This window comes from Peromyscus maniculatus, chromosome 15, assembly GCF_049852395.1.
Source record: "Peromyscus maniculatus bairdii isolate BWxNUB_F1_BW_parent chromosome 15, HU_Pman_BW_mat_3.1, whole genome shotgun sequence".
NCBI classification, from domain to species: domain Eukaryota; kingdom Metazoa; phylum Chordata; class Mammalia; order Rodentia; family Cricetidae; genus Peromyscus; species Peromyscus maniculatus.
The window spans coordinates 71740269-71752652 of NC_134866.1; the positions used below are offsets into that span (position 1 = coordinate 71740269).

General features: G+C 39.5%; 1 protein-coding gene across 9 annotated transcripts in view; it reads right to left on the bottom strand.

The window, feature by feature from the left end:
- The window catches only part of Tent2 (terminal nucleotidyltransferase 2), a 57262-nt gene that overhangs the window by 21907 nt on the left and 22971 nt on the right, over positions 1-12384 (bottom strand). For 7 of the 9 annotated variants that reach the window (XR_013044810.1, XR_013044811.1, XR_013044812.1 and 4 more), the window contains exons 7-10: positions 10675-10753; positions 5118-5187; positions 893-969; positions 400-528 (exon numbers count right to left, since the gene is read on the bottom strand). Coding sequence is in view for 6 of the 9 variants with exons in the window: in XM_016000332.3 (XP_015855818.1) it covers positions 400-528; positions 893-969; positions 5118-5187; positions 10675-10753 (355 nt within the window). In the remaining 3 variants the exon portion in view is untranslated. The remainder of the gene's footprint in view (positions 1-399; positions 529-892; positions 970-5117; positions 5188-10674; positions 10754-12384) is intronic. The other 2 variants (XM_042261627.2, XM_006981779.4) reach the window with 1 other exon arrangement.

The following is a 12384-nucleotide window of genomic DNA, read 5'->3' on the forward strand; positions in this document are numbered from 1 at the left end:
CTTAGCTCCCAACTGCCAAGATACTTTTCCCTTCAGTGCTGGTGACACATTGGAAATACCTTTCCCCCTCATGTCTCAAATAAAAAAAATAGTCTTTCTGAGCACTCATCTGTTGCAAGACAATGGATCAGCAATACAGTGGTGAAAGTTCTTTAAATATAAAAGTGAATAACAAAACTATCAAAAGATAAAAGCACATTAAAACTTCTTCACAATGTTTTTCAGAGAATAAAACTTCTACAATATTAGTTCAAGGCAACAGAACAGGATTAAAAAGTTGTATAGTCCTTAGAAAGAGAACTTTTTAAAACAACACAAACTGGAGATGAGCAAAAGATACTGCAGTGAGGTTTATCTGAATTTCTGTTTTAAAAAGTGGAAAACTCCCATAATACTTACTTTGTAAGTAGTGCAAAACCATCAGTACAAGACTGTAGCTGCTTAAAGTACCGCGACTGGCATCGTTTATATCATGGTGACTTGCCCACTTCTTAATCACCAGCACTAACGGACGAACTCGATTTTCCACTGCAAGTAAAATGAACACTTAAAAAGGACATCACAGTTTCTCTGAGAATGTATAATTTCCTAGTTCTATGCCAGTAAGAGGCATTGCTTCTCTCCATACTAAAGGTAGAGCTCACTCTCAATGTGTTACTTCTAAGCTTACCTTAGTTACTTGTAAACCATCATTCACTTAAAAACACTGAATCATCTATAACTACAGTAGCATATGATTTTACTATAGTAACATTATCAAAAGAAGTAAGATACTGTATAACTAAACACAAGTAATGGGGTATTGCTATTTACTGTAAACACAGTTCAAAGGCCATAGAGAATACAGGAAAAACAGAAGCTGATGGTTATTTAGAAACAAACAAAAACTTACGGTAGGCATAAGTTCTGAGAAGGAATGTGTTTCTAATTCCAACGGTATTGTTTACATTTAAGTCAAATTCCACACAACTATTTAAAAGAACAAAGGAAAACACACTTTAGCACAAGTACAAAAATCCATTCTTTCTATTAACTAAAGTGATTCCAATCCATCCACTGATGCAACATGGACTGAAAGCCATAGACTGTTTTTAAAATGAGTCACTAAAGAAGGAAGTATATACAATATATCACTTAAAGTTATTTGGTATATTTTAAAAATATAAACTAAGATTACTATTTGAAAGATCCATAATATACTGATGTTTCTAATTACTCCAAATGAAGTTTTAAATGTTGTAATGTTTTCTAAATAAATAAATTCACATGACCAAAGTGTAGAAGATATAGACCATCCCACTAAGATATATCTTCTCAAAGCAGTTTTACCTACTTTCAAACAATACAAACAAAATGCAAGCTAAAAAAACAAGAGCTGTATCTATATATCATATTCCCTCTAAAATGGCTGGAAAATTCTATGTCAAATGCAGGTGCTGATGATCTGGGAAATGATGAAATATTCAAAACATCACCAATGAGATGCTTTGAAGCAAAGATACCCAACTCACAACTTAGAAAACAGGGCAATTATTGTTAGAATCTACAAACAAGGAAGAACTGCTTTATAGAAATTAGTTCCACTCATATTCTACTGGGTCTAATTTCTTTGAGTACTACAGTTTTCTATGAAAAGATTACCAAAAGAGTAACAAGATGATTCAGTGAATAAAGGTGCTTACTGCCATAGCCTAAGTTCAATCCCCTAAAACTCAAAGATGGAAGAAGAAAACTAAGAAGTGACCTCTGCATATATACCACAGTGTGCTATACATGCATGTGTGGACATACATATACTAAATAAATGCCCCCCCCAAAAAAAATTATTGTAGTGGTATTTGCTCCACCCATGACCTTGGGCTATATGGCCGAAGGAGGCAGTGCTACTTGCTGTTATATATGACCTCTTAAAGGAAAGGGAGAGAGAGGGTCACGAGTCCCTTCTCCCCGCTGCCTGCTTCCCAGTCTGACTGAACCCCCAGGTGGATTCACTCCCAGTCAGAACAGAGGACGACTTCAACTATTTTCTCGGTTCTGTATTCAAGAGGGTATTTCTTCAATTTATATCTTAATAAATCCCTATTGTCCATTAAATAGACTCACGGGGATTGATATTAACAAGTGGTAGATTAAAACAAAGAGAGATGGGGGCTGGAGAGATGGCTCAGAGGTTAAGAGCACCGACTGCTCTTCTAGAAGTCCTGAGTTCAATTCCCAGCAACCACATGGTGGCTCACAACCACTTGTAATAAGATCTGGCGCCCTCTTCTGGCCTGCAGTCATACATGCAGACAGAACACTGTATACATAATAAATAGATAAATCTTAAAAAAAAAAAAAAAAAAAACAAAGAGAGATTGCTCAGTAGTTAAGACCACTGACTGATGTTCCAGAAAAACCAGGTTCAATTCCCAGGCTGTCTGGCATCTGATCAAGCCAGGATTTTAAGAAAGGACCCACATGACTCCTCTCCCTTTCCTTTTAAGAGGTCACGTACAACATCAAGAAGTACCGCCTCCTTCAGGCCCTATAGCCCAAGGTCTTGGGCAGAGTAAATACAACTACACATTATCAAAAATAAAATGCCAGGCTTATGATGATAATACATGCCTCTAACCCAGCACTTGGGAAGCCAAGGCAGAATTGGGAATCTGAGGTGAGTCTGAGCCATGTAAGAGATCTTATCTCAAAGATAAAAATTTCAAAAAAGTCCATCAATCAATTAATCAATTCCTTTCTATATGTTATTACAAAATCTGAACTTTTTCTTATGTTTTTCCTTCTTGAGGAGCCAAAAAGAATTTTACAAGCATCCCTTCATTTCTATTCAGAGTCAATGGATAGTGGTACAAGTGCTAACAAGATATGAGCAGCCAGCTTTGGGAAACTTAGGGTGACATCAATTACAATCTTTATGTTTGTGTAGGAAACACCAAAGCCAATTTATATACCCTCTGCATAACTCAACACAACCATGAAGGCAGAGACCTGTAGAATTTAATCTTTTGAAAAGGCACTGAAGAAAAACGTCAGCAGTAGATTACTCACGTCCTTGCATACTTAACTCCCTATGCAAACATTCTCCAGCACTAGCAGAAAAATAATTTTCCACCAGGCAGTGGTGGCACACGCCTTTAATCCTAGCACTCAGGAGGCAGAGGCAGGTGAATCTCTTTGAGTTTGAGGCCAGCCTGGTCTACAAAGCAAGTTTCAGGATAGGCTCCAAAGCTACACAGAGAAACCTAGTCTTGAAAAAACGAACAACAAAAACAACAACAAAAATTAAAAATATGAATTGAATACCCATTTATCATGTTTCCTCCACAGGACATATCACAGGTTTCTCACACTTATGAACTACTACAAAGTTCAGTTTAAGACCATTCTAAACAGTGAAAAAGTGCTAGCTAGACTATGACAAAGGGCATTTGTCTGCACATGAGAAAGCTAAAACAAGAAGACAGAATGTCACCTTCTTCAACCTCACTTGGGAACACAGATATTAAACTAGCCCCAAATTTTTGCCACACCTTGAACAATACAGAAAGACAAAATTTTAGAAAGAAAAAAAATTCTTAAATGTAAAATTTATAAATAAGAAAGCTCAGTTCTGTATAAGCACATGCATATAACTTCAGTGTTACCACTATAAACAGCTAGAAAAATAAACCTGCTTTATCACAATCCTGTTTAGAAAACATTTATAAATCTTTTTAACAAATCAAATCTCAGTCTACACTTAACTTTTCTTATTTCTACTCTCTGCTCATTTGAGACAGACACTCACTAGTAGCCCACACTGTACTTGAACTCATTATCCTGGGGCCTCTGACTCCTAGTGCCACGATTATAACACCTGATTGTACCATTTGCATTCTTGTATTCAAATATTATATAAAAGCTTCTAACACAATATCCTTAAGAAATCAGAACCCATGCCGGGCAGTAGTGGCGCACGCCTTTAATCCCTGCATTTGGGAGGCAGAACCAGGAGGATCTTTGTGAGTTCGAGGTCAGCCTGGTCTACAGAGAGAAATCTAAGACAGGTACCAAAACTACACAGAGAAACCCTGTCTCGAAAAGCCACACCAAAAAAAAAAAAAAAAAAAAAAAAGAAAAGAAAAGAAAGAAAGAAAAGACATCAGAACCCAGGCTAGGAGATTATAAAGAAAAATTAAAATTTTGAAATTGAATAATTGTTACCGCTTTTGTCTATATTATTCCCTATACTCTTTATATCTTTCTCTAAGTGAAATACAATTTGTTTAATAATACTTAAAGTTAGAACAAACTCTTTGAATATAAATACACACTGAATTTTATCAAGGAAGATATGTTTTGGGGAAAGAGTTACTTGTCCTAAAGACATAAGATCTCTTAAACAAGGTCCTCACTATTTTAAACAAGGCCTGGATCTCATTGTAAAGACAAGAGATTCTCAACCTATAAGTCGAGACCCCTTTGTGGTCACCTAAGACCATCTGCATATCAGATAATTACAATATGATTCATAACAGTAGCAAAATTATAGTTACGAAGTAGCAACAAAAATAATGTTATGGTTGGGGGTCACCACCACATAAGGAACTGTATTAAAGGGTTGCAGCATTAGGAAGACTAAGAACCACTGATATAGACTAAGCTGGGCTCGAACTCAGAGAAATCAACATGCAAGTATGTGCCATCATGGTGGGCTACAAGAAAATCATTTTTAAAACCCAAATACCTTTTAAACTGGATAGTCTCAAATTCTCAAAATTGAAGTAGAGTAGATCAATTCAGTTAAGCATGAAGACTGCTCAGATTATTAAAAAAATAATAATAATTTAAAAGACGGTGGGTATAGTGGCACCCAAGTACAATCCCAGCACTCAAGAAGTAGAAGCAAAAGATTCCAAAATTCAAAGCTATCCACAGCTATATGACAAATTCACAGCCAGCCTGATTCATGAGACTGTCTCAAAAAAATAAAAATAAAAATAGGAAAAAGAAAATTATTTCTAAAACCTTGAAGATAAGCTGCTGAGCTATAACCTGATTTCTTGGCTATCCACATTAGATGACTATCCAAGGTTAATCTAAAGCACCTGAAAAAAGAGAGATTGGTAATTATTTACCTGACTTTATCCCTGAACTTCACAATTGGCACTTTTGCACGAATCAGCTGAGGTCTCTCAATGTAGCCAGCTGAAGGAGAAAAGATCATGTGAGTATCTACCAATGTTTCCCCACTCACAATATTCTAATGCAGTTTAAAAGTAGTATATTATTAAAACCAACTTAAGAACATGCTGTCCTTGAAAAATGACACAAAGAGAGTTCCAGGAAACCAGGGCTACACATTGAGACAGAGACAGAGAGAGAGAGAGAGAGAGAGAGAGAGAGAGAGAGAGAGAGAGAGAGAGAGAGAGAGAGAGAGGAGGGAAAAGTTGGGGGGAGAGGAGACTGAGAGAGAGACACAGACAGACAGACAGAGACACACAGATACACACAGACAGACAGACAGACAGACAGACAGACAGACACACACACACACACACACACACACAGGGCCGGAGGTGGGGTGGGGATGGGAGTGAAAGGAAGGAAAGACAGACAGACATCAAGTCCTTCTAAGGGTCAAGTCTATACTATTTAAAAGGCTTTAAATTTTTTTGTTTTTGAAATAAAATTTTAGTATGTAGTATATAGTAGTATCTATAAAGACATTCATTGGAACATCTGAGTGAAAAAAAATAGCTAAAAGTAAGGAAATGCTAAATTCTGGTATGACTCACAGTAAAAACAGTAGCCATTGAAATCTGTTGTAATATGCAAATGTTTGCAACTTGGTAAGGCAAGAATACATTCAATTATGCATGATCTCAAAAAGGATAAAATACATAAACACATTTTTAACTTCATCAAAGGTATAAAAATGCATTGTAGGAAACAATACATGTAAATTGAAGAAAATTAGGAACTTATAGAATTAAAGATGAAAAGATAGCTCAGTGGTTAAGAGCACATACTGCTCTTCCTGAGGACTTGAGTTCAGACCCCAGCACCCACATAGGGCAGCTCCTAACAGCCTGCAACTCCAGCTCCAGAGGATCCAACACTCTCTTCTGGTCTCCACAGCACCTGAACTGTTCACATACCCACACATAGACACATAATTAAAAACAAAAGAGAAGTAGTTTTTAAAAAAATCTACAAACATTTATCACTGGAGCAATATTCTAAAGTGTTAACTATAGAAAAGAAAAATACCGGATTTTCTTTTTTAAAAGCTAAAAATTTTGTTGTTAGCATTTTTGGTAGGGAGGGTCAAGTTTGATGTTCTCCTCCATGTGTATATGCAAGTACACATGCATTTGTGAGTTCATGTGTGTGGAGTCTAGAGGTCAAAATCTAGAATCTTTTTCTTTCTCCAACTTATTTTTTGAGATAAAATCTCAATGAATCTGATGCTCAATAACTTGGACAGACTGGATGGTCAGAGCCAGGATCCCTGTCTCTGCCCCACGCCTGACCCTTAGTGCTGGGGTTATACACATAAGCTAACCACACCTAGAACTTTCACATGGGTGCTAGGGATCTGACCTCAGGTCCTCATGTTTATACAGCAGAGACTTTACCTATGAACTCAGCCCTCTCCTCTAGACCCAAGCATGCTTGTTTAAAGGTTTCCTCTAAACTCTTCATCCCGCATCAGGCAAACCACCTGACTATGTAACAGAGAAAGGAGAACACAACAAAATAAAGGGACAGACTATTCCCAAGGGGGATGCTACCCATCTCACACTCTTGGTTACGGTTTAACTTTCTAAAACTAAAATATCTCTTATCTCAAGATTTGTAAGACTATTGTGTTAATTTTCTGTACCTCAAGATTTGCAAGCATACTGGGTATATTAAAAATCTGTAAAATCTGTAACAAAAAGGTTAACTTGAAACTTGGTAGTTAAAGATCTATAGACAGGTAATCTTAAAGCAACCCTGTGGCTTGCCCTCATCTTAGCTGCTGTTCCCACATAGGGATGGAGGCAACCACATGGCTGACAGCCATCTTTGCTAGGGTAGGAAAGGATAGATTTTGCTATGTGACTTCACTCCCATCTTGATCAAAAGTGACCACATGGTATAAGGCAACCAAGGAAAAAACAACTCCTAGCTACGAAGCCCAAACTAGATGATTCCTCCGTTATTTTCGATGGCGCTAACCCCTTCCAGTCTCAACCCAGTCACTTCTCTCCCTCTCCAACCTCTTCAGTCTCCCTTTCTCCCTCCTTAGTGGCAGGTCATCTGAGTCAATTCTCCCTGGCACTACCTAGTTTTAGTCCACCAGCAGCCTCTAGTCCTCCTGCTACTCCCTCCCTCCTGCTCCACTCTGGGACCCCCTTCACCTCCTCCTACCTGGACTAAACTGGCCACGTTTCTCCCTTTGCAGGAGCTGCCTAGGTGGATCACTTGTTCAGGGTACCTGTTCCTTCTCATTAGATTAACTCTCTCAAACAGAAGAGATTAGGGTCCTACACTGCTAACTGTTCCACCTTTATTAAAAATTCCAGTATTTTACCCAATCTACAGCCTCACTTTCCATGTTTATATGGTTCTCACCAACAATCTTCCTGAAGAGCATAGGCTAGAGCTCAGGCTAGAGCACATGCAGATGGAGTCCAGACAACTTGCCCTCTAGCCTGTCTCTGTAAGCCTGCCCTTAAAGTTCTACTTCTTCTCCCAGTTTCCCTGACATGAGGGCCAAACTGTAGCATCTAGAGAGGGAGCCCCTGACTCCCCAGGCAGAAGTCTTAGCGATGGCTTTCAAAGTGTACCATGGGAGAGATGAAAAAAGTCTGGAAACAAAATCCTTGATGCTAGCTAAGGCCTTTGGCTAGTCATAGCAACTATCCAGGCTCGCTATGCCTCAGATGTGGTCAGGAGGGTCACTAAGCCTGGATTTGCCCAAGCCCTCATAAACCACCTCAACCATGTCCAAAGTGCCATCAAGAGGAACACTGGCTCGTTAACTGCTCCCATGTCCTTCTCAGCAAGATGATATCAAGCCCAGATTGCCATCCGTCAACCTCCTAGGTCTGGCCATGGATGACTGAGGGGGCCTGGTCTCCCTTGGCCCAACCACAGCCATTTCTGAGAGGGAGTCTCCAGTAGTCACCACAATATCAGGGCGATCCATCTCCTTCCTTCTGGACACTAGGGCTACCTACTCAGTCCTGATGAATTTTGAGGACCTACCTCTCCTTCTAATTCCCCTATTGTTGGGGTAGGGGGCAGCCTTAACAATCTCATAAAACCCTACCACTTAGTTATATTTTTAGCAGAATTCCCCTTGCTCACTCCTTCCTAGTGGTACCAACCTGTCCCATCCCCTTGCTGGGAAGGGACCTCTTGGCCAAAGTGGAAGTCTCTATTTCCTTCACTCCCCAATCCACTTGGCTCCAGGTTCACTGGCTGCTACCCTCCTCTTCCTCCTCCAAACCACACAAGCCGACACCATTTGTTCCCTTTCCCAGCCTCCCAGGTGGATCCCTGAGTATGGGACACCCCAAATCCCTCTGTAGCCAAGCATCATTCCCCTCCTGTCATCCAACTGCAAAACCCTACCAATGATATCACACAGGCTCAATGCCCACTCTCTCCAAATCTCAGGGGACTTAAGGCTCTTATCCCTGGGCCTCTTAAAGAACCTCCTGCACCCCACTTCTTCTCCATTTACTACTCGCATACTCGTGGTTTAAAAACCCAATGGAACCTACTGCTTGGCTCAGGATCCCTGACTTATCTACTCAGCCGTGGTTCCCCTTCACCCCATAGTACCCAACCCCTATACTTTCCTCCTCGGGGACCTCTCATTTCTCCATCCTAGACCTCAAGGATGCTTTCCTTTCTATTCCTCTGGACCCCAAGTCACAAAATATCTTTGCCTTTACTTGGACTGACATGGACAATCACCTTTTTACTCACTTGGACCATCCTACCCCACAGGTTTCATATCCCACATCTACTGGGCAGGCTCTACCTTCTGACTTACTTTCTTTCTCTCTTCCTAAATCCAAGTTTATACAATACATAGATGATCTTCTCCTTTGTAGTCCATCCCTGCAAATTAGCCAGGCAGATACCTCTACCTTATTAACCTTTCTGACCAGCCAGGGATATAGGATCCCATCCTCTAAGGTCCAGCTGTCCACTCCTCAGGTTACTTATCTGGGATTAGCTATTACTCCAACTTACAAAGTCATTACCCTAGATAGGAAACAGCTAATTCAAATGCTTTTGGTCCCTACCACAAAGGACAAAATTCTATCCTTCCTGGGGATGGCTGACTTTTTACACTCTTCGATCCTTTTTTCTCTCTTCTTTCCTGCCCTTTACATGAGGCAGCCCTTGGCCCCTCACACAAGCCCCTTCTTGTGCCCATTACCAAACCCTTTCATAAGCTTCAACAGGCCCTCCTCCAGGCCCAAGCCCTACATCTTCTGGACTTAACTCACCCCTTCTCTCTCTCTGTTACAGAAAAGGAGGGATATGCCCTCGGCGTCCTGGGTCACCAACTGGGGACTTCCTTTGTGCCCAATGCATACTTATTTTGACAAGTATTAGACCATGCTATCCAAGGATGGGCACCTTGTCTACACACTCTGGCCACAGCGGAACTTCTTACACATGAATCAAAGAAGTTAGCACTCAGGTCACCAATTACTATCTTCTTGCCTCACCACTGTCCCACCTTCAAACTTCAAACACTAGCCCTTTCCCAAGTTCTCTCTAGCATAAGTAGAGGACATTACACTTACCTTTCAGCCATGCCCACCTCCATTGCCATTTCAAAACCTCCCCCAACCAATCCCAGAATACTCCCTCCCCATTTCACTCTTCAACTGATACCCTAAAGAGTCATTACCCAGTCCCTTGAGACCCAGGCAGCCAAGCTTCACCCTATAGAGTAAAAAAGCCCAAGATCAGGCCATAAAAATCCCACCAACCCCAGGCCACCCTGGAAAGTTCTGCCCCAAGAAACCCTATCTAAAGCCTGCCTCCCACTCAGATCTCTGCTGTTTCTCTCCCAAGCAGAGGCAGCTACCCTCCTGTGTCTTTCCCAATACATCTCTGAGTGAGGTTTGTTGTGCAATGGACTTTGTGGTATTCCTTGGCTCCCACCTGCCAGGATCCCTTTCCCCTCAGGGCTGTACCACTTTCACCTAGTAGACCATGTCTATCACGTTTTTGGCTACTTAGATGTTTGCCTTACAGCTAGCTGTTCATTCCTAGCGGTCTATAACCTTTGGAGAGAAAGAAGGGAAGCTTATAGATCTTCAAATCTCAAGATGCAGTCCACAGAATATTTTTCAAGTAAGTTCAATAATGATTTGTTAAATCATGCTTTTTAACCAAAGTTAAAAATAGCCAAAACTTGAAAAGAGGGGCATGATATACACACCTGTCACGTCAGAACTCAGAAGGCTAAGGCAGGAGGATCTCAAGTTCAAGGCCAGCCTGGGCTATATATATTTATATACCACAAGATCCTATTTTAAAAAGAAAAAGTTTAAAAGAATTTAATTAGAAGAAAACAATCCACATTATATCTCATCAGAAAAATTCTTACCAGAAAAATTAAGTGACCAACATTTTAAATAATAGTTATGTCAGAAGGCATGCAAGACTTACAAAGTCTAGTACAGAAGTGTTTATGGACTAAGGTGAGTATATGGCGTGCTTCAGTCTTCTGATTTACCTGAAAAAAACACTGAAAAGTTAAAGTGTTTTTTCATTATTTTTTCTTAGCTTAGTGTTTGATTTTTTTTCAAGTAACACAACAGCAAAACACAAAACATATTTTTCTTTCAAGTTATTTTTCAAAATAACTACAGAAAGTCAACTCTCAGTAGTATCTTTCAGATCTACATTTCAGAATCAACATTTTTTAATTGAAAACAACCCTGTCATTTTTCTCTTTTATATAAACAGTGTTAAAAAAAAAAACCTCTTCCAACAAAATTTAACAAAACCTTAACTTTGCAGCATGTTTTATTTCCTTACCAAGACTATGAAGTGCTTATGGATTACATACAATGTCGAGTCCTTCTGTGTGTAAGCTGGGGCAATATGACTTCAGCATGTGGTGAAAACCACAGAGCTAGTAAGACATGCCTGAGTGTACCCTAGCTGCATGGCCTGCAATCTCCATTACAGTGACATTTAAGGGTTCTTTGGTCTGCTTCTTTTTCTCCCCTTTTCATTTCCCTTACATTATCTCAAAGCACAGAAAAACTGCAGATTCTTTCCTGGAATAAACCTGTTTCTCTTTTACAACAACCAGAAGAATAAAATTACACATTATAATTCAAAGATTTTGTTTTGGTTTGGTTTGGTTTTTGGGGGGAGGTGGAGTTGAAATAGGGTTTCTTTCTTTGTCTTGGACCTCTTTTTTTTTTTTTTTTTTTTTTTTGGCCAGGCTGGCCTTGAACTCACAGAGATCCGCCTGCCTCTGCCTCCCAAGTGCAGGGATTAAAGGCGTGCACCACCACGCCCGTCTTGCTTGCATTTTTAAGGCTATAAACCATAGCATGAAATATTAAAATTATACTCAATTTAATCAAAAAGTATGGTAGTTTAAAAGAGACCTCAACAACTACAAGAGGTTACACTGAGTAAGTTTACTGAATATATATTATGATAATACTAAGATATATTGAAAAGATCAGTTAACAGGAAATCCAAATAAATATAATTCTAAATAACACAATTTGATTGTTAAATAAAAATAAAACCAGAAATAAAGTATCTTAGAAAAAACTGTTAAATATAATAAATCACAAGTCTTACTTTAAATTTCATTGAAGTCTTGTTTTCAAAAAAACAAACAAACTCAAAGTGGGGGTAGGTTTAAAAAGGGATCACTGAGAAATTAAATGGAAAGAAAGTATTATCAAGAAGATAATACTACCGGGGCTGGAGAGATGGCTCAGAGGTCACTGACTGCTCTTCCAGAGGTCCTGAGTGCAATTGCCAGCAACCACATGGTGGCTCACAACCATCTGTAATGAGATCTGGTGCCCTCTCCTGTCTACTTAATAAATAAATAAATCTTAAAAAAAAAAAAAAAGATAATACTGCCATATGCTTTGCTTTACTGAATCCTGTAAACACTCAACCCACCCAGTGGCATTTCATAGTAAGAGGCAACACTTCCAAAACCACACACTTCAAAGCTAGCTCACTTCAACCCCTCAGAACTAGAGCTGCTCCTAAGCACACCATGCTGGTGCCTTATGAGTGTGGGGCAGGGGAAGAGGTCCTTCTGGAGCTAGAGTAAACAGTAAATAATTATTAAAATAACTCAAGTTCTATTCCTTAACTGACGTAACATGAGAAGTG